We start from the raw sequence: 24,199 nt of genomic DNA on the forward strand, positions 1-24,199 counted from the left end.
GCTGCAATTTAGTAATATATTCTTTTTATTCTTAATACCTCTCATATAACAGACCATGAGTTTTGCCTTCATCCCTTTATATTCCTGTGCAAGAGAAAGACAGTCAACTTATAAAAGTACTGTGGGGAAAAAGAAGGGGGAAAAAAACCATAAGGCAGGAAAAGGACAACTTGAGTAAGAGGAGAGAAAAACCAAACACTACAGATATTTCAGACAAAGTAATCAGGTCAAGGATCTCAGTGAGGTTATTTGAAAGGAGACAGGAACACAGAGTGGGAGCCAGTCATGCAAAATGCCAGGTACCCCAAGGATTCTGGGGAAAGAGCTGTAGGAACAAACCAGTCCTAGCACCTGATGTAGCTGGGTGATCAGTGGGCGAATGTATAAAAGGAGGCAGAAAGACAAGAGGTCAAGGGAAAGGACTGAAACACTGTGCTAGCTACATGTTTGCACTCTACGTAAATCTAATTAAAAAGCCATTAGAAGGTTTTAAGCAAAGAAACCAACAAGATTTAAAATACTTTTTTTCAGGTAAACTAATGCTGCTTTTTGAGAAATAGAATCTGAAGAGCCAATGGCTCTGAGCAGGTGACCATTTAACAGTACAGTGAGAAATGATAATAGCTCAGCACATGTTTCTCAACCTTGCCAGTATCGACATTTTGGACAGGGCGATTCTTTGTGGCGAGCAGCTGTCTGGTGGACTGTGGTATGTTTAAGAGCAATACTGGTCTCCATCTGATAGAGGCCTGTAGTATCTGGATGTTGTGACAAACTTAAGTGTCAAGAAAGCAAACTCTCCCACTATTGAAAACTATTAGTTGAGACTTTGGTGTGGACACAAATGGTTAAGAGACAAATGATTTCTAGTGTATTTTTAAAGTACAAATATTAAAGCCCAATGACGCAGAATGAGCAAAGTAGGGGAAATAAAAGCAGAACAAAGGAATCAAGAATAATTAATGATCAAAATTCTGATGTTGCCTTCATCTTTTTGGTAATCTAATACTATTCCCACGTTCAATGGTTTCAAGAGCTTTCTAAGACACACCCATGGAGTTGTATAACTTCCAGAAATCCATGTGGATAAGATTTATGTTTCTTTCCTTTCATTCTATAAAAATGAATTGCAGTTGACAGATACATTCATAAAGTAATGTACAATTTCCATTAAAAATGGTAACATACACAAATATATTAATCTCCACTTGCTATATGACCATATTTTGACAGTTTTATCTCAAAACATAGTGGTGTGAATTAAAAAACAAAAAGTTCTTCCATTTGAAAATCCTTTCAAACTAAATTCTGTATTCACTGGCTCCATAGCAAGGCAGAGCCAATCTCTACTGCTGTGTTGAGACCTACAAAACACAAACCTTTAGTAACTATTTCAAAACAGCCTTGAGTAGAGTGTTCAGAAAACAGAAAACACCATAGTTGCTGGGACATAGTCCAGGAGAGTGATGAGTACGCTTAGATGGTAGGCTGCTTGAGTTCAATTCCAGATACAGTCCTTGCTGGCAATGTGACTGAGTGTGAGCAAGTAAAATTCTATGCTAGCAAGTCCAGAGCCTGCCCCATAGGGATTCAGTGAGGATCAAAGACACAGTACATGCAAAGTACTTGGGCAAGTGCAGTGTCTAAAAGCTATGAGCTACTACTATGACACGTGATCATTCATTATCACATATACTAATACCACCATGACATGGTTCTATTATTTTTCCTAGGGAAAGGCTTCCTTTTGTTTTTTGAGACCTGGTCTCACTAGGACTACCTCAATCTAGGGCTATCAGACTGATCCCAAACCCATGATCCTTCTGCCTCTACCTCCTGATTGCTGGGATTACAGTTGTAAGCCACCATACCCAACTAGGAAAGTTGTTGTTGTTTTTTAAAATTTTATTGTAAAGGTGATGTACGGGGGGTTAGTTACATAAGTCAGGTAATGAATACATTTCTTTCTGAACAGTGTCACCCCTCCCTCATTCTCTCCCAGTTTTTCCCCACCTGCCTCCTCTCTCCCGGAAGTTGCATAGCATTTCCAATGTAGTGTCTAGTGAGTATTACTGCTGAATTGGTTCACTCTTTGTCCCATCATTTCTGTGCTCCCCCTTCCTTTCCCCAAATCAGATAAACTTATATACAAGACAAAGGGTACAGAACTAAAAAAAAAAAAAAATGGACAAAAGGGAATAAACCAAAGAAAAAAGGAAAGAAAAAAAACTGCAAACAGTATAATAAAAAAAACTCCTGTTTCTATTTCTTGGATAAGTGTCATTTTATATGATCATATGCACATAGATATTGAGCCCTTTTGATCTTCTCCTAAGAATATTCTCCTTTGTTTTCACTATGTGAATGTTTAGAGTGCTGTTCAATTAATCATGTCCAAGTGTAATTATTTATCTTCTACTATCCAAATGGTTTACTTGCAGATTTATAGGCATATTCTAATTATTACAAATGAGAGAAACCATGCAGCCTATGCTTCTTTGGGTCTAGCTTTACTTTGCTTAGTGTAATTTTTTCCAGGTTGGGAAAGTTTTCTTAAATGGTGTTTATTGTTTAATCTAAGAACTACTGAGAGCTTTATATTCTGAATTGGAGGGAAGGGTAGATTATTTCCTCCAAAATGAACTATTTCTTCCCACAGGTGCCTCGTGCTTGTAATCCTAGCTACTCAGGAGGCTGAGATCTGAGGATCACAGTTCAAAACCAGCTTAGGCAGAAAACAGAAAGTGACTATGGCTCAAACTGAAAGAATGCTACCCTTGAGCACAAAGAACTTAGGGACAGCACGTAGACCCTGAATTCAAGCCCAACAACCAACATAAAAAAAAACTTTTTTAAATAAAAAAAAATAAAACTATACATGTTACAACCCCTAGGATATGAATGGTTTTATCTGGAGAAGAGAGCAGGGTTGTAAAGAGAGAAAGATGACCATATTTCTTTGAAAATTTTTCTACAAAACAGTATTATTCATGTTTTCAGTGATCAGAGTATGACCTTTCTTAGTCAAAACTACTTGGTTCTGTAGAAATAATAAACGTCACAAAAAACTTTTAGATAATGGCTTTTTAATTAATAGACATTCTTACATTAGTGGTTTCAATAATGTTTTGGTGTGGCTTGGCTTTAATCTATCAATGTCAGAGGGAAGCTAAATGCATTGTAATTTATGGATTTTTAAGACACTCTTGTTTTAACACAATCAGTACTCACAAAACGGAACTGGGTAATAAGGAATCTAAATGACCCATTCTGAGAAATCATGATAGGACTTGAATTTATGCGATTAGTTGAAACATCTGCATGGTTAACTTCCATTTTCAAACTGTCTGCTTGACACTAAAATCTCACCAAAATCATTTTAATAAGACAAACTGAAAAACTTTCCAAATGAAATAGTTAAAGCTCAGAGGAGGACAACAGTTTACATGTAAGGAAGCAAGTGTAAACAGTATATAACTAATAAATTGTTCCCAGGCAGACTGCACATATTTCAGTGAAGGAAGTCAATATTTTAAGCTCCAAGGAAAAATAGCCCCAGCAGCTCACTTTTTTAATTGACTAGAAAATATAAATCTGTCGACTATATGGCTATCGTGTGCAAGGCAAATGAATAGTAACACTATATACTATAAAGGCAAAACCCAACACACCATGTAATGCAATCAGCACCTAATAACAGAGTAAATCAGTCTTCCGTTCTAAAAGGAAAAAGAAAGTCTATAAAGATAGAAGAAGAAATGCACAATGATTTCCCTAGAAATCAGATATGAAAGTCAATATTGCCCTCCTTCATTTCTTCCTGACTCTAGGACAAGCTAACAAGTTCCTGCACCATAAAGAGTATCCAAATTGCTGTGCGGAGTAGATCCAGAAGGCACGAGCTGTGTCTCGCTGACCAGAAGGAGACACTCAGCTCTGAAGTTCATCAGGCAGGAAACCATCTGCTTCAACGTATTCCCCCGTGCTTAAGAGAACAACAAAACGGTCCCGATCTGAAGCTAAGGAGAACTAAACTAACACGAAATGTAATTGACACATTCACAAAAAACATGCACACAAAACATTCTGAATAGTAAGTGATAGTCTACATATTCAAAAAGAAAATAACTGCAAACACAGATTCTCAAAAGAGTTTGGTCCCATGATGGAGAAAATTTTACAAATATCACATCGTGGCTGTCTAGATATAATACCTTTTATTTTCTAAAGGTTTTTAAAGAGAAAAATCAAAGTAAACCCTTGTTATTCCTTGCCATCATGGTAAATGAGAAAATTTAAAAGCAGTTCCTGTACATAGGAATTGGAACTATAAAATGATTACGTGCATGAATTCAACAACGAAGTGTTTTCAAATCTCAACACAACTTACTAGGCAAATATCTTAGCCTCTTGGTATAATCATTTTATAAAGTAGGGCTTATAGGAATGTTGCAAAAATGAGACAGAACCGATGAAATGCTTAAAATAGTGGTCAACGTATAGAAGGTAAAGAAAACAACAACCTATTTTTGCTATTTTTCTCATTTGGACATGTAAATTTACTGCTCTGAAAAGTCATCACAACAAATAATCCATGACTCCAATGTATATAATGATGTGTAAATATGTCTGTATGTCATGAGGAAACTTTTGAACCTACCTGCCTCTGGATAGGAATGGGAAGCAAGAGTATATAGTTCCCTCAATACCATGAGCTATTCTTACCAGTTTTCCCTAACTAGAAAAAGCAAAAGAAGAGAGAGAAATGCAAAAGAGCTATTACTTTAAAAAAATGTTTGGAAAAATATATAATACTGAGATAAAACTGACATTTCATTCACAACTTTTTCAGAGCAAGGCTCAGCTAGCCAAGCTATTAAGATGAAGAGAAGACAGAAGGAAGCCCTCTGTACAGTTCTCCACAGTGGAGTGTGTATGGAAGGACCTCACCCTCTTCTACTCTGCTCCTAAAGCACAGAACCAGCAGGACCAGCAGATGGCCTCCAGAAGACCAGGGCTCATGACCAGCAAGGAGTAGGCCAGACTACTGCCCATAAAGATGGACTTCAAACGTAATGAAGCAGATACCAATCCAGAGCCTACCCACCTTCTAGAATAACACAGAACCCAGTCTACCCCACAAATGCTAGCTGGATTAGAAAAACACTCCTCAAATACTAGGTATCTGAAGTTGAAAGCCAATGATCCTGACCTAGGGTGTCATGAACAAAGCCCCAAGTTAGCATTAGAACCTAGAGTGACTCTTAGGTCTCCATGAAAAGAAATTAAAGGAACTGCCAGAGCTCTAAAACCACATATCTAATTATATCCCAACTTGAGTGAGCTTATATCTGTTCCCATGTTAAGTTTCCTTGAAATAAATGCTTATGTAATGACCAAAGTTAACAGGACTCCACAATGCACTGAGGAGGGCTAGGTGGCAGTCCCATTCCAGTTTATTCTATATTCCAGCTATTTACAAATAGCTATCTCAGCCACCTGTCTTTAACTACTAGTGACAAGACTGACAATAAGCATGAACAGACTATGAAATAAATAATACATGATCTAAAGAATACGTTGCAACTCCCTCTCCCAACCCCTCAAAAGAGAAAGCCTAGATTATTCCAAGTAATGGAGAAACTTCAACACGAAATTGTACAATAAAACACTGAGAAATGAATTCCTAGAAACGTCTGCATACAGAAAGCAGCTTTAGCACAAATTACTTCAAATGGTATGCTTCGTGAGAAATAAACACTATAATTACTGTCAAACGACACGTTTGAACGAGAAGTGGCTGAACATCACTGCGGCTATTAGAACTAGTAAAAAGTTACAGATTTCTATGGCACGCTTGATTGACTTTGGTTCTCCCGGTTTTCTTGCTATGCAAAAATAGCTTCTCAAACAGGATTCGGAGCAGGATTCCACAGCCATGGTAGAGCTGATTATCAATAGGAAAGGAAATTACGTTTGGAAAAAGAAGTAAAGAGATATGAATAAAACAGACTGGATACTCCAACCTTCTATAATTGTGAGTTACAGAAAAGCAGTTGTCTCTATTAAAAATAGAGAAGTATCACTTGAAGAAGGAAGATGAAAGTAGCAGATGGCACAGATTCTACTACCTAGCACGTAAACAGCACTTCCAATCTTACCCAGTTGAAACCACTGAGTGGCAAAGAAGGGATCTTCCTATTACATTCACAGTGATTAGGTCTTTATCTACCTTGAAGCAGAATGAAATGCAAGGGTTTGGGTGTAGAACAACAGCAACTCAGAAAGCTGGGGAGTGGTAGGGGGCAGAGCTAAAATGGGATTAGGAAGAAAAACAATCGAAAACAATGGGGTCTTCATTCTCCATAAGGAAAGCATCAGCACAGGTGATATGCTTCATACCTGGGGACCAGACCTGTGATGCTGATGTGTCCGTAATTACTCACTTTGTGAGCACACTTGGTATGCTGCATTACTCACTTCCTCACAAGTATTTTTAAATCAAAAGTAAAATTCATTTTTCCATGCCAGTTTGACAGCGGCATGAGAAAATACTAACTGAAAAATGAAGTCATGAGGGAAGTCCAGAATAGAGAGGCAGATGAATGAAGAGAGAAAGGAAGGGCGAACGTGGTAGTAATATTCAATGGACACATGAGAAATGAACCAGATTTCCTGAGGGGATGCGGGAGAGGTGGGAGACAACAATGAAAGAGTTGACACTGATCAAGATGCACTGCACTCACAAAGTAGCATGTTGAAATAAAATTCCTTTGCACAACACCTTAAAAGATCACTTAAAAAGCAAAGCCAGACAGTTAAGCTGGCTCACAATTCTGGTTATGGCACCAAAATTAGCTTCAGCTCCATTAAGGATCTGTTGGCAGATAGCACCATAGCAAGATCATGCATGAGAGTCAGAGACCATGTTGCCAGTCAAGGATCAGGCTTGCTCTTAGAGAAACTCAACCTTGCCAGAACTCAAGGCTCCTCTGACAGCTACTTTACTCACTTCCAAGAGCAGTGACCACCACCCCCACCCCCGCCATTTCTTAAAGGTTCCTTTGCATTCCTTCCTCTTTACCATTCATTTCGAAACCAAGTCTCCAAAGCAAGAACTCTTTGGGAATAAACCACATTCAAACCATAGCCCTGATCCTCCTAGAAAAGTCTGTGGTCAAGAACTTGCATCATAGTGACTCACTCGATTGAACATGATTAGTGAACATTCTTCATGAAAGGTCCCATGCTACATACAAGTTCTCATATTAAATTCTTTAAACTCACAAAACCCTGTTTGTATCTAGCAAACGCCTTCTTCTTCCCTATTTTAGCTTTTTCATATGAAGGCTAAAAGTATTTTAATAAAATCAATTCTTAATCATAACTGATTTAAAAAGAAGGTGCCAGCCCTAAAAATTCCACCATTAAGAGAAACTAAAAGAGACAAATAAGTTTTACGCCCCACTTGATGGTATTCACATGGCTATCAATGGAAAAGTAAATGGGCTGTGTTATATGTTAACAAGATAACTGATAAAATTTATGACTAATTTATTAAGCCACTTACTAGATTAATTATTTTAAGCCTCACAAGTCAAATGCAATTTTCCAAATAATTAAAAGTGAGGGGGAAAAATTCTCAACTAACATTCGTTTACAAGTAGCCAGCAGGAAATCTTGGCTGATGCTAGTTACATCAAGCAAATCGTCCCTTTCTTCATTCTGAAGAGAGGTCATTAAAACTAACACACTTTTGCTTTTAATAAGAGGTAAAATTCAAATGCTGAAGATTAAAGGTCATGAGTAGTACCATTTTTCTTACTGTCGAGATTCTGACTTCTGAAGGCAAGACAAAGGGGAGAAGTAAAGAACATTTAAAAGACTGTACTCACACTATATAACATATACGTGCTACACTGGCTGGTTGTGGTTACAAAACATATTCAACTACTATCTAAATATACATGAGACTTTCACCACAAAAACAGAAGGCTGGCAGGCAGCGGAATTTACTCTGGACTCTGCATGCTGAGTCCCTATTCTGCCCATTAGACGTTTAGATAAGCAAAAGCATGACTAAATTAGAAGCATCAGTTTCAGGGTGTGAACTAATAGATCAGTAATTTGGAAGCATAACTTTGTTAACTAAGCAAATCACTCAGGAGTCCCATAAATCTACTAAACAGAGTCCACGTGTAAGTTTTATTCTAAATATAACAGCTTATAGCTGGCGTTGTCACTAATGGCTTTACCAACAAACCTCCACTGGGGCATGTCTGAGGGTCATGTTTGCATTAAAGTTTAATGGAAACACAGTCTACAGGAGCTCGGGTGACTTTAAATGCCCTAAAGAAATCTCTTCCATTTTGCTGATTTTGGAATGGGATCTAAATATGTGCAACAATCAGTCAGAGCAGTAGACAGAGAGGTGAAAGGTAAAACACCCTGAGGAAGTCATTCCATCTGACAGACTCCATGTTCTAGAGTGTCAGGGACTGTTTTGCCAGTCCTAGGACACATGCTTTTCCATGTTTTCACGTGCCTGCAAGCAGTTCACAATGCTGACTGCCAGTGGCAATCCTGTCACTGTCATCACAGCTAGCATGCAAGCATCAAAATTTGCAGACCTGGTGCCAGCCCATCAGCCTAGAAAATTCCCCAGAACAGGAGTGGAATCTTTTAGAGAATGCTGTGCCACCAGGTTTTCATCAACACAGAACATGATGTTGTATACAAAAACAAGGCCCATCACACCCTTAGTCTAAACGTGATTCACAGGAAAGAAACCCATTCGGCACAGGTCTAAAGAACACTTTAGCCCTGGTTGCACTACTGGCACAATTGACATTTCAAGTCAGCTGATTCTCTATGGTGGGTCAAGGAACCTGTGCTGTGGACCACAGAAACACTTAAGAGGAGCTCTGGTCTCTATCCACACATGTAAAACCAAGTATGATAGCCAACATAGTCTCCATATATCAAATGTCCCAAGACCAAAATCACCCCCAGTGCAGAACCATTACCAATGTATTTTGCTTACTCTTTTCTTTTTATGAATACAAGTGATTTGCTTTTAAAAATTCAAAATTAGCCTTAATGAGCCCTTTCAATAAGGAAGTCCCAAAGAATAAATGACTGTGCTGCATGTTGTAGCAAATTTTTCCTCTAGTGGTGTAGTCTTTTAAAAAAATGGATGGTCTCTTCAGTTCAATGGAATTCAGGCACCTGCTATCCAGCCCCTTTGGTTAACCGGCCCTCCAGCATCCAGACCTCTTTGAGGAATTACTTCCCACTGTGAACAGTTTTAGCAGCTACCAGTTCTTCCCTAATAGTTCTCTACTCTTCCTTCAAATGCTTTTGAACTATCCAATGCACTTCTAAAAATTGCCTTTCTTCTAAGTTAACCAGGGTTAAGTTTCCAACTTTCAACCAAAAGACATCAAACGGGACGTGGTCTTTATTTAAGCTACCCAGATGGAAGAGATTTCAGGAAATCTTCCAGCCACAAAGTTCACAAACCCATTAAAACTTTTGGGCCTCACCCTTCAATTCTCCACTTAGTAGAATGAGTTGGGTGTGGGTGAATTGAAAATTGTTAGAACTGTGTGTGATGATTCTGGAGATTCAGTGAGCTCTTCTCTAGCTTTGAGTGAGTTAAGAAGTTCCACAATTTTTTTAAAGGAGATTGCATATAAAGAGGTAAAACAAAAGAATTTGAATATTTGTACCACAAAGAAATGATAAACCTTTGAGGAGACCAGTTTGCCATAACCCGAACATTATGTACTATTTGCATCTATTGAAAAAAAATCACTAAGTGCACATACATACAAATGGAACTAGGAAATGTGATGCAATAGATAGGAATGGGCTAGGTGGGAGTGGAGAAAAAAAATGGAAGGGTAAGTTTGACCAAGATGTATTGTACATAGAAATAATTGATATGGGAAATTGAAAACCCCTGTACAATGATTTGAAGGTGATACTAGATAACAGATAGACAAATGGATAGTTAAGTTATAGATAGATATAAAGATATGTGGATGATAGATAAGATAGACAAGAAACATCACATGGGACCCCATAAGTATATACAATATTTAGGTGCCAATTTAAAAATAATACATCAATTTATAATAACAATTCTATAAAGAAAATTATCACAATGAAAATGAATCCTCAAATCCTTTCAAGCAAGTGTATTTGAAAGTACAAGTACTACTGCATATGTTCAGATCTAATGTGCTGGAGATGTGGTTGACAATTACATGATCATTTGCAGTCGAGACATGTACAAGAGGCATACAATGGCATGAGAAGCGACTTTTTTTTTTAACTTATTTATTGTCAAAGTGATGTACAGAGAGGTTACAGTTTCATATGTTAGGCCTTGGGAACATTTCTTGTACTATTTGTTACCTCCTCCCTCATTCCCCCCTGCCCCTTCCCCTTTCCCCTCCCCCACCCCCCATGAGTTGTTCAGTTGGTTTCCACCAAATGGTTTTGCAAGTATTGCTTTTGGAGTCACTTGTCATTTTATCCTTTGTCTCTTGATTTTGATACTCCCTTTCACTTCTCTAGTTCTAATACCAGTATATACAGTATCCAGTGTACTCAGATGAGATACAGTGATAGTGTGGGTACAACCACAGGAAGGGGATACAAGAGGATCATCAACAATAGAAGCTATGGTTTCACATAGCATGTTGAAAGTAATTACAACTGTGATATAACTGTCGTTTCCATAACATGGAGTTCATTTCACTTAACATCATCTTATGCATTTATAAGGGCATAGCTATTAGGCTCTTGTGATCCTCTATGGTGGCTAGCCTAAACCTGTAATTATTCCCTATGAGGGAGACCATAGAGTCCATGTTTCTTTGGGTCTGGCTTACTTCACTCAGTATAATTTTTTCCAAGTCTGAGAAGCGACTTTTTTTTTTTTTTTTTTTGCCAGTCCTGGGCCTTGGACTCAGGGCCTGAGCACTGTCCCTGGCTTCTCTTTGCTCAAGGCTAGCACTCTGCCACTTGAGCCACAGCACCACTTCTGGCCATTTTCTATATATGTGGTGCTGGGGAATTGAACCCAGGGCTTCATGTATACGAGGCAAGCCCCCAGCCCCCGAGAAGCGACTTTTACAACACTGCTTGCAAGTCTTTATTCAAATGAGGAAACAGATACAATAATGCATAAATGTCTGTCACTACAGAAAGTTGCTTTTAGGGGTTAGTAACATGACCTAATGGCAAGAGTGTTTGCCTCGTATACATGAAGCCCTAGGTTCAATTCCTCAGCACCACATATATAGAATAGGCCAGAAGTGGCGCTGTGGCTCAAGTTGGCAGAGTGCTAGCCTTGAGCAAAAAGAAGCCAGGGACAGTGCTCAGGCCCTGAGTACAAGCCCCTAGGCTGGCAAAAAATAAAATAAAATAAAAGACAGACAATAAAATGTACTGTTGTGTTTTTTTTTTTTATGAAAAGTTGCTTCTGTGCTGGAAAACAAAAAAGCAAAACCAACCAAACAACAACAAAAAACCCAGCTATCAATTCTTCTAAGAACCACCATATTGAAGAACACATACTTTATGTCAAGATTTGACAGTTAGAAGTTTTCATAAAGGAGGCTTCAAACAAAACATTTTTTAAAAAGAAAAAATAATTTTGAAAAAAGGCTGTACCACCCTCTCTTCCCCTTAAAAGTGACAGAAAATAAATTCTTTATCAATAGTTATTTGTCCAGGTTACAGCCTGGCTGCCAAACCTATTCCAAATGAGATATGAAATTGGCTCTTATTCATCTCATCTGTCTGGTCCCTTTTCCTAGATCAGCACAGTACATAGAAAAAGGAAGGAAGGAAAGAAACACACACACACACACACACACACACACACACCATAGGGAAAGTTATCTTAACTAAAAGACTGTACCATATAAGGAGGGTGGAAAAAAACAAACTCCTATATGAAATATAATGAACAAAATAAATAAGTTTAACCAAAACAGAATCTTTTATTAAAAATAAGATTCAATTAAAAATAATAAAATTTCAAAAGACAAGAATTGCTACTGTAACACATTGGTTTTCTTTGCTTAATGAAAGTGAATTGAAATTTTTAATATTTAAACTTTACTTTCTAATTACATACTCTACCAACCAAACCCAAATAAATAATTATAAAATGCTGCATGGGAAACTAATGAAATACACAGACTATTTTGGGAGTACTAATCATAGCTTGATTTTAAAAAAATGAAACAGTGAGCCATAAGCCACCTCCACTTCCTGAGAAAATGGTGGTCTTAAACAATTCATATTCTGATCTGCATGTTTGGTCCACATTGTAGGTTACCTGGGCAGTTTGTCAAGGGAAGGAACACAGAGAATGTATTTCAGCCTCTTCATTTACAGGATTCAAGCCCAAAGAGGTTAAATTGTGGTCCTAGGGCCAGTAAGGACTTGAATATATTCAAAGGTTCTTTACATTGGCTCTCTCAAACAAAAAGATTCAAAACAAAACAAATAAATGCATAGTGAGCATTGATTCAGTGGAAGCCTGTACCTGATGCTCCACAGCAGAGAGACATTCACATGACCAAGTGACTAGAATGCTCGGTGCTAACATGCAAATTTCAGAAACACCACCAATGGGAAGCCCTTGACAGGATCTTGGACTAAAATGTATTCACACATTTTTCTGAAAAAATTTATACTTGAAGTCTTTAAAAAGTTATGTTTTGACACACAAAAAAATTATTTGTGCTGTTTTGTACACTGCATTTCTTTTCAGTGCATGGCCTTTGAGCATCCTTTTGAATCAGCATGTAAGGAAATACTTGACAGTTGAGTATTCCCTGGGAGGCACAGACCATATGCATCTATTCACTTACCCAAGTGTACCATGTGGATTGCTTCTAATTTCCTACTATAACAAAGCCCTTCAGTGAGTATTCTTTAACTGGTATTTATAGTAAGCAAATAATGGGCAATAAGAAAATCGAAGTATATATATAAAAGAAGTCTAGAGAAGTAAACCATTAAGAATGTTTTTTGTTTTGTTTTTTTTTTGGCCAGTCCTGGGACTCAGGGCCTGAGCACTGTCCCTGGCTTCTTCCCGCTCAAGGCTAGCACTCTGCCACTTGAGCCACAGCACCGCTTCTGGCCGTTTTCTGTATATGTGGTGCTGGGGAATCGAACCTAGGGCCTCGTGTATCCGAGGCAGGCACTCTTGCCACTAGGTTATATCCCCAGCCCAAGAATGGTTGTTAAAAAAAAAAAAAAAAAAAGAATGGTTAAGCTGCAGGGAAGAATTATAGAGGATTTTAACCTTCAAGTATACATATTCCTGTAACATCATGAATTTTTAAGTGAGAATATTATTAATTAATACTAGTTGTTAATCTGAGTACTACATTCAAAATAGTATAATCTATAATATTATTTGCTTTAATACACAATAACAGGTAATTTAATTTTTATCCTTAAGCATTGGTAGATTTTGAAATTCCTGAAGAATCCTCAAAACTTAATTTTCACATTAGGAGAAAGCAAGACTAAATATCTTTATAAGTAGGAATCTTTAATAGATATGAAAATCATGATAAAATGTAGGGAGAAGATAGTACTGGACCTTAATAAGCATACTTCAGAATTAAAATTGGGCTGGGCACCAGTGACTCACACCTATAATCCTTACCCAGAATCTTAGTTCAAAGCCATTCTGGGCTGGAAGTCTGTGAGACTCTTAACCCCCAATTAACTGGGGAGTGGGGAGGGGAGGGGGAGAAGGAGAAAGCCAGAATTGGAGCTCAAGTGGTAAAGTGCTAGCTAGCCTTTAGAGCTTAGGGATCGCACCCAAGCCCTGAGTTTGAGCCCTAGAATGTTACTTTAAAAAAAAAAAGCTGAAAGTGGCCAAGTTCATATCAGATCATTCTGAAGTTCAGTCATACAAAAATAATGTGTCTTATAATAATTCTCCTCTAAACACATTTGATACATATCTCAAGTCCACAAAAACTCACCGCCGCTGACTTTCAGAATCCTTCTTGGCTTGTCCCAATGCCAGCTCCTCAGCTACTCTTCTTTTCAATTCTTCATCGGAAACTAGAAGCAACAGAAGCAGAAATAAGATGAAACGAGCAACTTCTGAAAATGAGGGCAAAAGAAGCACTCAGGAAAAGCAAGCTGCGTTGGATCTGATAGACAAACTTGGACCGGTTGCTCAATGCCTCCGTGAAACTTCTGATGCACCACGGAAGAGCAATTAGTGCACTCAGGAGTCTTTTCATCAAGCGTCCTCTAGTGACCTAGAAATTTCTACACTTGCCAAAATTTGTAACAAACTTGAGGAGCTGCTAACTGCCCAGTGGGGACCTTGGCAGTAAGTACAAATTCTTTAAAATGATGTCATAACATTAAAGTCTGACAATGGCAGGTAAGGAGAAGTTAACTGCCAGGGACTTTGCAAAAGTGGAAAATGACACCAAAGTTTTCACTTCAATGACTAATTTTTTTTCAAATATCAGATTATATAAGGATCCATTGTATTATATTCACTTTTCCTTGATTTGTGATATATAGAAATTTGGAAACAATATATTTTTTAAAACATGTTATCCAAATTCAAGTGCTAACAACTGGAAGGAGTTCAGTGTTGAAACCATAGCTATATTGTCCTAAATATCCAGTGACTTAAATCATAACCAAAAGAGCCCCAGAGCTATTCAGGAGTTGTCTGAAATACAAATATTCAGGTATTATTTCAAATGGTTCAACCTACTGGATAGAAAATGGGTCAGTACTATCTCTGCTATTTGGATACCTTCTTTGATGACCCAGAGATTATATCTGCCTTGTCTCAGGACATACACATAAAAATTAACATAACTTTTTATAATACTTAGTAGACACTAAACAGTAATGAAAAATGTGTATGAAAAGTTATAAGGATGCTTTTTCTCTCAGGTGTATAGAAAGTAAACAAAAGATAGGCTGGATATGATGAACAAACCTGCAATCTGAGCTACTCAGAAGGTGGAGATGGAGAGGGTCACAGTTCAAGGTTAGCCTGAGCCAAAAGTTAATGACCTCTGCCAACAAACTGGGCAGAGCTACATTGGAAGAGAGATGGAAACACGGAGAGGGAGGAGAGATGAAGGAGGAAGAAGAGGAGAAGGAAAATGAAGAGGTAGCCCTACAGAATGGAAAAGAGAAAAACATCTACAAGGAATTTATATCCAGAGTACATACTACATGAATAACTAATACAGCCAGGCAATAAAAAGATAAACCAATTAAAAATGGGCACAAATCATATATGGGCATTTCTCAAAAGATATGTAAATGGCCAATAAACACATGAAAAGTTGCCCAACAGCAATATCCATTAGGGAACGATAAATCAAAACCACAATGATACGCTACTTCAAACCTACTATGATTTAAAAAATAATGAGTGTTAGTGAAGACATACAGAAACTGGAACCCCCACACACTGATCGTGGCTACATAAAATGGCATAGCCACAGTGGCAAGCAGTTCGGTAGTTCTGAGAAATCTAAGGGGAGTTATCACATGACCAAGAAGTTCCATCCTCAGGTACTGAAAAATCTCATGAGAACTGAAAACATATGTCTATACAGACACTTGTTCATGAACACTTCTAGCATCATGACTTACAGCTTCCCCAAAGTAGAGAGCATCTACCTCCGGATCAACAGATGAATGAGTGGTCAACAAAACAAGGTCCAGTGCAACAGGATTCAGTCATTAAAAGGAGGTCAGGGTATAACACTGGTGAACCTTAAAAGCATTATTTTCTGAAAGAAGTCAGACACAAAAATGTTCTGTATTATATACTTTTATCCATATGAAATAGCCAGATTAGGCCTAAATACAAAAAGTAGATTAGTGGTGGCTGGCGTTGGAGAAAAAGGAGTGGGGGGAGGGTGGCAAGGGGGAGGTGTCAGGGGGGCAGTGAGACAATGTCTGACCACATGACCCCAGGCCGGCCTCTAATTCAAGGTCCTCATGCCTTGGACACCCAAATACCAGGATGGCGTGCATGCACCATCATACTCAGCTCTGGCTTCTTTCAGCAGTGTTAAAAATGTTCTGGAGGGCTGGGAATATGGCCTAGTGGCAAGAGTGCTTGCCTCCTACACATGAAGCTCTCGGTTCAATTCCCCAGCACCACATATACGGAAAACAGCCAGAAGGGGCGCTGTGGCTCAGGTGGCAGAGTGCTAGCCTTGAGCGGGAAGAAGCCAGGGACAGTGCTCAGGCCCTGAGTCCAAGGCCCAGGACTGCCCCCCCCAAAAAAAATGTTCTGGAATTAGACTGTACAAAGGTTACACAACTCTGTAAATTTGCTATTAAAAAAGAACTGACCTGGGCTGGGTATGTGGCTTGGCGGTAGAGTACTTGCCTAGCATGCACGAAGCCCTGGTCCTCAGCACCATATAAACAGAAAAGGCGGGAAGTGGCGCTGTGCCTCAAGAGGTAGTGCCTTGAGCAAAAAAAAAAAAAAAAAGAAGCAGCCAGGGATGGTGCTCAGGCCCTGAGTCCAAGCCACAGGACTGGCAAAAAACAAAACAAAATAAAAAAAAAAAAAACTGATCTATATACTTCAAATGATTCAGTATATCTCAATAAAGCAAGTGGGTGCATATGATAAAAAGAAGCATAGATAGCAAACTCAAGGTCTAATTCCCAACATGGATATCTAAATCTGAGGAACCCTGAGAAAAGTTACTAACCTCTAGGCAGCAGTTCTAGCAAAACACTGCACTACAGTCCCTTTCAACTCTCCATTTGGTTGTAGTTTGGCTTTTCCCCTACTTAAGTCATAGCATGAGAAAGATACACAAGTCTTTGCTTTGAAAAGCTGACACAAAATCGAGAAGGCCATTTGTATTTTGTATTTGTATTCAGGCAAATCATGGTGTTCTTCATTGCTAAAGGTTTTGTAAGCAATACAAATAATAGCAGACCAGCTGTAGGCAGAAATAGCTCAGTAAGAGTCTAACTAGTAGTATACTTTCCTACTAACCAGACACTGGATAAACAAATTAAGCTCCCAATCTCCTTATCCACTGAAGACGACGGTTGCCCCTGCCAACTACCAAGCCACTGACTAGGTACTTCTCAAGGTAATGACTTTCAACTATCAATTACTTCTCACAAGTGAGCAGAATCACTGGACACTACATTTTTCAGATTATAGACAGCTCTACTAAAAGAAAATGTGAAAAGAAACATTTTACATTTTACCTAATTGGGACTACCTGATCAAACTATACTCTTGAGGTTCAACATACCAGTTAGAATCAATACTCTGTGGATCTATATATGTAAAGCCATGAGGCCTCACCCAATTACTTCAAGTTCCAAGAAAACAAAAAGTTTCTCAGGCAAAATTCAATCAGATCGTCAATCAAAATTCAATTTTAATTTAATTAATAATTAAAACTTAGTTTCTGTAAGACCTCAGTATTTTTTTGTAAGTAAGCTGATAAATTCTCGTATCTTTTCTTTGTTGTTTTGGGATATTTTCCCACACTTACCAAGGTAACAGAATATTACAAAATAAAGTCATCTTAGTCCCAACACTTAAAAGTGTGAGGCACAAGGAGAGGGAGGGAGGGAGGAAGGGAGGGAGGGAGGGAGGGAAGGAGGGAGGGAGGGAAGGAGGGAGGGAAGGAGGGGAGGAGGGAGGGAAGGAGGGCAAAAGAAAAGATCAAAACTATCACCATGCAGTGTTGGGTACCCTAGAATTTATTCCTAGCTCAAAGTCTGTACCCTTTGACCAACATCTGCCTATTCTCTGCCTTTCTCTGCCCCCACCCCAAACCTCTGACAACTGCAGTCCTAAATTTACACTGTGTGGATAAGAAAATTCATGCAGTATTTGTCTTTCTGCATGTGACTCATTTCACTTAGCACAATGTCATCTTCTACCTATTGTGCAGAACTTCCTACCAGAAGAAAAGCCCAAATGAGCAGACAGCTATTATTCTCATGTAACTAACTTGGACCAGAAGGATGAGAATGTCATTACCAAATAATGACCAGCTGGGTGGAGGGCCAAGAGGCCACGCAGGGGAGTGTGGAAGGCAGTGGGTGAGAAAGAGACCTGCTTGAAAGCCTGCTCATGCTCACCCTGCCCTTGTCAGTCAGGCCCGGGAGCCGGCTGTGAGGACAGCAGGGGACAGATGCAGGTAAGGGGGCACGGGCTGGGTAAGCCAGGAAAGGAGGGGAAGGTGGAACAGGAGAGCACCAGCAAAGCTGACAGCTCAGGAAAGCTCAAAAGCCACTGAAGCGGACATGCGAGAGACCAGCTGGGTGACATCACTTGTAGTTCAGTAAAAGTAAAGGGCCCAAAGCACAGCTGTCTTTCTAATGCTTTACCTATTTCCAGAAAGAAGGGGGGTGGGGGAGAAAAGAAAAGAAAAAAATCCCAAATTCTGGGTCTCCAGCCCAAGGTCACACCTGCAAAAAGTAATTACCTTAGCTACCATGGAGATTTTAAAATAACAAAAGATAAAGCATGACCTGGCATAAAGAGTTTAAAAATCTAAAATAGGAGATCAAAGCACAGGCCCAAAAAATAAATAAACAAATAAACAAACCAGTGTGGTAATGGGTTTTGAGAAAACCTAAGCTTCATGTTATTTGTTTTTAAATCAATAGAATACAGAAAGTGACAATATATTTCTTGTGATAGGTCAGCTCCAGTGTGCATCAGAGAGAAAGATACAGCATTTGGAGACCACTATTTAAGATGGCCTTTCTGAAAACACTCTCTAGTGCTCAGAATCTGAACATTTTCTCAAATAAAACTGTTATTAAAGTAAAAGGTCAGTGTTTCAGGATGGCTACTTTAAGGGAAGCGCAGGAAAGGCCAACTTTGCCTATTAGCACAGTTGAGTTTCCAAGCAGGACTTTAGGAACTGGCAAAGTTGGCAAAATGAGAAAAAGAGTAAAAGGTAGGAGGTGTTTAAGCCATATAAATCAATTTGCCATGGAAATTTGTGAAACAATTTCAAATTATGTAAGTGTGGATGGCACTGTGGCGTGTGTGTGTGTGTGTGTGTGTGTGTGTGTGTGTGTCTGCCTTTTCTTTTTACAATGTGCTAAGAGGAGAATGTTTTCTTCACATACTTATACTCTACACTTTCAAAAATGTTTTTAAAAGTCAGTTTTATTTCTTTCTCAATGTCATAAAAAATACAAACAATGGCATCTTGTCAGTCACAGATGATGCAACACTGCCCATAAAATAGGGGAAAGGCAAAGCACAGCAACTGCTTCGCTAGAAAAAAGTATGGCCAACACCCTTTTTGAAGCTTTTACCAAAAATAATATATTCTTAAATGATTAGAGGCATTTCATGATTGCTAGCAATTTTTTGTTTGATTGTGTACAATGCACATGTTCTGGCTAGTCTAAATAATCTTCTTTAATGATTGCCTAGTGATCTTTTCATTCTCCTGGTTACCTAATTTTCTAAGCTATACATTTTTTTAAAAAACTCCAAGATTTCTAACCTTATACTTGATTATGAATATTAGTTAAATTTTTATTGTTATTATAAAGATGACGTACAGGGGCTGGGAATATGGCCTAGTGGCAAGAGTGCTTGTCTTGTATACATTAAGCCCTAGGTTCGATTCCTCAGCACCACATATATAGAAAACGGCCAGAAGTGGTGCTGTGGCTCAAGTGGTAGAGTGCTAGTCTTGAGCAAAAGGAAGCCAGGGACAGTGCTCAGGCCCTGAGTCCAAAGCCCAGGACTGGCAAAAAAAAATAATAATAATAATAAAATAAAATAAAATAAAGATGACGTACAGAAGGGTTACAGTTACCTAAGTAAGGCAATGAACACACTGAACATACTTGTTCTGCGTAACATGATTAACTTCTGTGTTTGGACTTAGGGCAAAATATTCGGGAACTGGTGAGGAAAATTGAAGGGTAAGGACAAATACTACCATGTATTTCAAACAGACCTTTAAGTAATGAACAGAAGTGATTCCCAAAGATGGAAGGAATTTATAAATTTATCATCTATAAAAATATTAAAAGATTGAAAATGCAGCTATTATGTGAGATTTCCATGAACTCGGAGATCAAAGAACATGACTTCCTGGCAACCTTTCCAACCTATGATTTCCCTTTCCTTTATTTTCTCTAATTCTAATTCTTTAATTCTCTCTCCAATGACAATATTGCTTAAGCTAAACTGGTTAAGAAAAATTACAATTTGCCAATTAGAAAAACGTTAGTTCCATTGAGACTTTTCTTTTAGTGTATTTCTTTTTTGTTTGATTATCTGCTGATATGTCATATCCAGTTACTTAAGATGTACTGGTGGGACTCGGGGTTGAATTCAGGGCCTTACACTTACTAAGGGGATGTTCTTATCACTTGTGCCATATCCGCCAGCCCATTTTTTGTATTGGTTACTTTTGACATAGGTTCTTAAATTATGTAAGGCCAGGCTGGACTGCTATTCTCCTACCTGTGCTTCCCTGTGCCACCGTAGAATGGTGAGCCTATGAAGCCACATCCAGCAATTGGACATGGGGTCTCAGGTTTTATGCCAGGGCTGGCCTCGAACCATGATCCCACAACCTGCAACTCTCAAGTAGCTAAGATTATAAGCTTGACTTACCAAGCTTACATCAAGCTAAGGCCTATTATTTTCTATGCTAGTTTCAAACACACAAGAGAAACTGAAGACCTTTCAGAAAAAAATACGTTATATGACTGCATAAAATAGGAGATTTGAGATAATGACTGCAAGTTTCCCGAGATGAGATAGTAAAGCTAAAGATTATGGTATGATATACTTGAATTAAATTTTCAGCTCCCTAGAAATCCATTAATCTTATCCTTTCAAATTCATTAATATGAGAAAATAGCTTCATTTTTTAATACTAATGAGTACATCTATGCAATCAATGAAATAAAGCACATTGAAACTAAATAACTCACAGTATGTATTGCAGAATGCATTTTGTCCTGCTTCTTATCTCCTAAAGAGGTACATGGTTTGATTAGAAGGACAGTAAAAAATAAATAAATAAATAAATAAAACAAGACTAAACTAGTCTCAGGAATTTGAAATAAATATAGAATCATCTCTCATCTGTGGCACAATCTACTCAGCAGACAAAGAAACCTGATTTAAACACAAAAACATAAGTGCACAGAGAAGATAAGTATGTTTAGTCAATAGTTAACCTTCATTGCCTCATCAGGAAAATGAGGCTTAGCCTTCAAAAACCTGCCATCTGTCTACAAATGTGGCAGGGGAACTGTGGCTATTTACACATTAAAGTTAATGAAGATGGCGGAACAAAAATTCTTACTGCACATTTATAGTCATAAATATACTATCAGAAGGCACCGTGTCACCAAGAGTTTGGTGATGGTGTGAAGTTAATGGTTTATTTCGGAATAGTATTGCTCCATCACGATTTATATGCCTTCGTAAATTTCTAATTTGAATGGCACAATATGCAAATAATGCAGGTTTTAGAGTGGGCTTCACAATGAGCTTTCCTAGAGACCAGCTCCACATTCTACTGGAACTGAAAACAAACATCAGTACCAGGCTATAGACACTGCATAGTGATAAATAAGCTAGGAATTCATGCTCCACACTTTTCACGTTTTTAAGTAGACAATTTGTAAAACCAGTATTGAGATTCAGATACCTCTAGTATTTCATGTCTTAATATCCTGAATAACAGTTGCAAGATCTCACAAAGCCTCGAGGAAAATAAGATCTACAATTTAAATTAAAAATAATAATTACCTCTGGATATTGCTTTTTGATGCATGGCTTAATTTTTTTGTTTCAAAAACGAATCTATTTTGTTCACTGGTGATAAAACTATAAATTAAATGGCATTAAGTCTCCAGCTGCAAAGTACCAAATTCAGACCTGATTTCACTGAATTCCAGCAGTCAAAGGTATCTTCCCCCACAGTAATGAGACCCCGAGAAACACAGGCAGGAAATGAAGGAGGATAAGGTCTGATCCTAACTTTGCCACAATTCGTTTCTGTGATTTTTCTGTAAACATTTCATTCCTCTAGGCCAACGTATCTCTTATAGAAAGCGCCTAAACTACCTGTCCTTTTCCTTCTATGACCCGCTAAATGGGACACTGATCAATTTAGTTCAGACTTGAGCTCCACTTGACCTAGAAAACCCAATGGAATGAATCCAAAGGACAACATGGCATTATCAGAGTTGTTTTCCTTAAAGTGACAATTTATTCACATTCACATATTATCTTTCAAATACCCACCTGGCAAATTATCAGTATGCGCTTCTAGGCTTTACAGACAAAGCAAAAAAGGAAGTGGGGAGGGGTGTCAATATGATAACATTGCTGTAGTCTTTGGAAGGCAAATATTTGCAGAACTTCAGTGAAAACATGTTTACCATATGACTTGTACAGTGGAGCATAAGGCATTAGGAAAAGCAAATAACCAACTTTGAGTATAGCCTAGGGAAGATTTATAACGATCTTGTAGTTTTAAAAAAAAAATGGCACAATGTAAGTATAAAAATGGTAGGTAATACCCAACTCATAAAAAGACCTTCAGACAAATCCCTTCTCCTCAGATCTGCTGCCATCATCAGATTTCTGCTCCTGACCCTCCTTCTCAGAAAATCTGCCCATATTCAGTGAAGGAAGTCTGAATGGGACAGAACATTGGGTTTCAATGTTTAAATTCAGATTTTTGTTCTCTGAACAACCACATGATGTTTAACCACACGATGTTTAGATGGCTTGTTTTAATTTTTTTTTTTTTTTATCCAAAGCCAAGGGATTTCCAGATACAACCTAAACTAGGGAAATGGATCAACGTACTCAGTAATAAATCCCTGTTTCTTTAATCCTCGCTTCGGCTTTATGAGATTGATAGATAGGACTTAGCCATAAGTGAAAGGAAATAGGATCCTAAAATGAAGGATGAGATTGCAGGGTCTTTGAGAGATACCAATTCAATTAAGCTTTTCACCAAACAGGTGACCAGCCTAAGTGGCCACCAGAGTCATAAAATGTTATCACATAGGGTGATTTCTAATTTTGTTTTTGAGTACTCTATTCACCTAAAGATTAATGATAGGTTTTGTTCCAGCCTGAGTTAAAAAGTAGTTCTAAAACCTCTCCAGGCCAGTAAAAACTAGAAGTCAATGTCATTCAGTAAACCTCCCAGGCCCTTGGGATATTGACCTTGTCCCACAGGCTGGTTCTGGGAGGGGCTTCATGCTCTTGAGCCATTCTGAGTAGGAATCACCCTACAGCCATCTTGGAACCCCAGAAGGACTGAAGGCAGCATGATGTCCCTTATTGGAACCTGATGCTGCCTGGCCAATACTGAGATAATGCACCACTGTCTACTACTGGATTACTACTGTCTAACCTCTGACCCTCTAGACTTGCCTGTGATTTAAGATTATTTCAATCACATTGCCTCTCAATCCCTGCCTCAAATTCTCCATTTAGCCAATGGCTAAGGTCTGTAACCATGAAAACAGAATGGAAAAGATGGGCTGAAGTGTCATTTTCTGTGGATTACTTATGCTGCATAAATAATTTTCTGCCATATTTCTTTCCTAATAAATTTATACTACACTTGTACTACATCTTTCCTGAATTCTTCTCATATTGGACGCAAGAATGGAGGTTAATGAGCTGTGCTAAATTTCCTATAAAAGTGAGCATAAGCCAGGCACCAGTAGCACACATCTATAATCCTTGCTACTCAGGAGGCTGAGATTTGAGGGTCATGGTTCAAAGCCAGCCCCAGCAGAAAAATCTAGGAGATTCCTATTTCCCATAACCTACTTTTAAAAAGGCCGAAAGTGGAGCTATAGTTCAAGTGGCAGAGAGTGCTAGCCTCAAGCAAACAAAAAAAGCTCAGGGACAGTGCCCAAGTCTTGAGTTCAAGCTCCTGGACTGGCATCAACAATACCACAGAGAGGGAGGGAGGGAGGGAGGGAGGGAGGGAGGGAGGGAGGGAGGGAGGGAGGGAGGAAGGGAGGGAGGAAGGAAGGAAGGAAGGAAGGAAGGAAGGAAGGAAGGAAGGAAGGAAGGAAGGAAGGAAGGAAGGAAGGAAGGAAGGAAGGAAGGAAGGAAGGAAGACAGATCCTGACATTATGGAAATAA

At 38.5% G+C, this 24,199-nt stretch overlaps 1 protein-coding gene and 1 long non-coding RNA gene across 2 annotated transcripts in view; one reads left to right on the forward strand and one right to left on the reverse strand.

Annotated features, from left to right (window-relative positions):
- The window catches only part of Chchd3 (coiled-coil-helix-coiled-coil-helix domain containing 3), a 270,667-nt gene that overhangs the window by 195,501 nt on the left and 50,967 nt on the right, over nt 1-24,199 (reverse strand). Inside the window, exon 3 of the mRNA XM_048340244.1 lies at nt 14,028-14,109. Coding sequence (XP_048196201.1) covers nt 14,028-14,109 — 82 coding nt within the window. The remainder of the gene's footprint in view (nt 1-14,027; nt 14,110-24,199) is intronic.
- On the forward strand, nt 11-10,875 carry LOC125347158. Its single transcript, XR_007210117.1, has 3 exons — nt 11-371; nt 1,481-1,483; nt 10,863-10,875. It is a non-coding gene; the product is annotated as an uncharacterized LOC125347158 (long non-coding RNA).

This window comes from Perognathus longimembris, chromosome 2, assembly GCF_023159225.1.
Source record: "Perognathus longimembris pacificus isolate PPM17 chromosome 2, ASM2315922v1, whole genome shotgun sequence".
Taxonomy (NCBI): domain Eukaryota; kingdom Metazoa; phylum Chordata; class Mammalia; order Rodentia; family Heteromyidae; genus Perognathus; species Perognathus longimembris.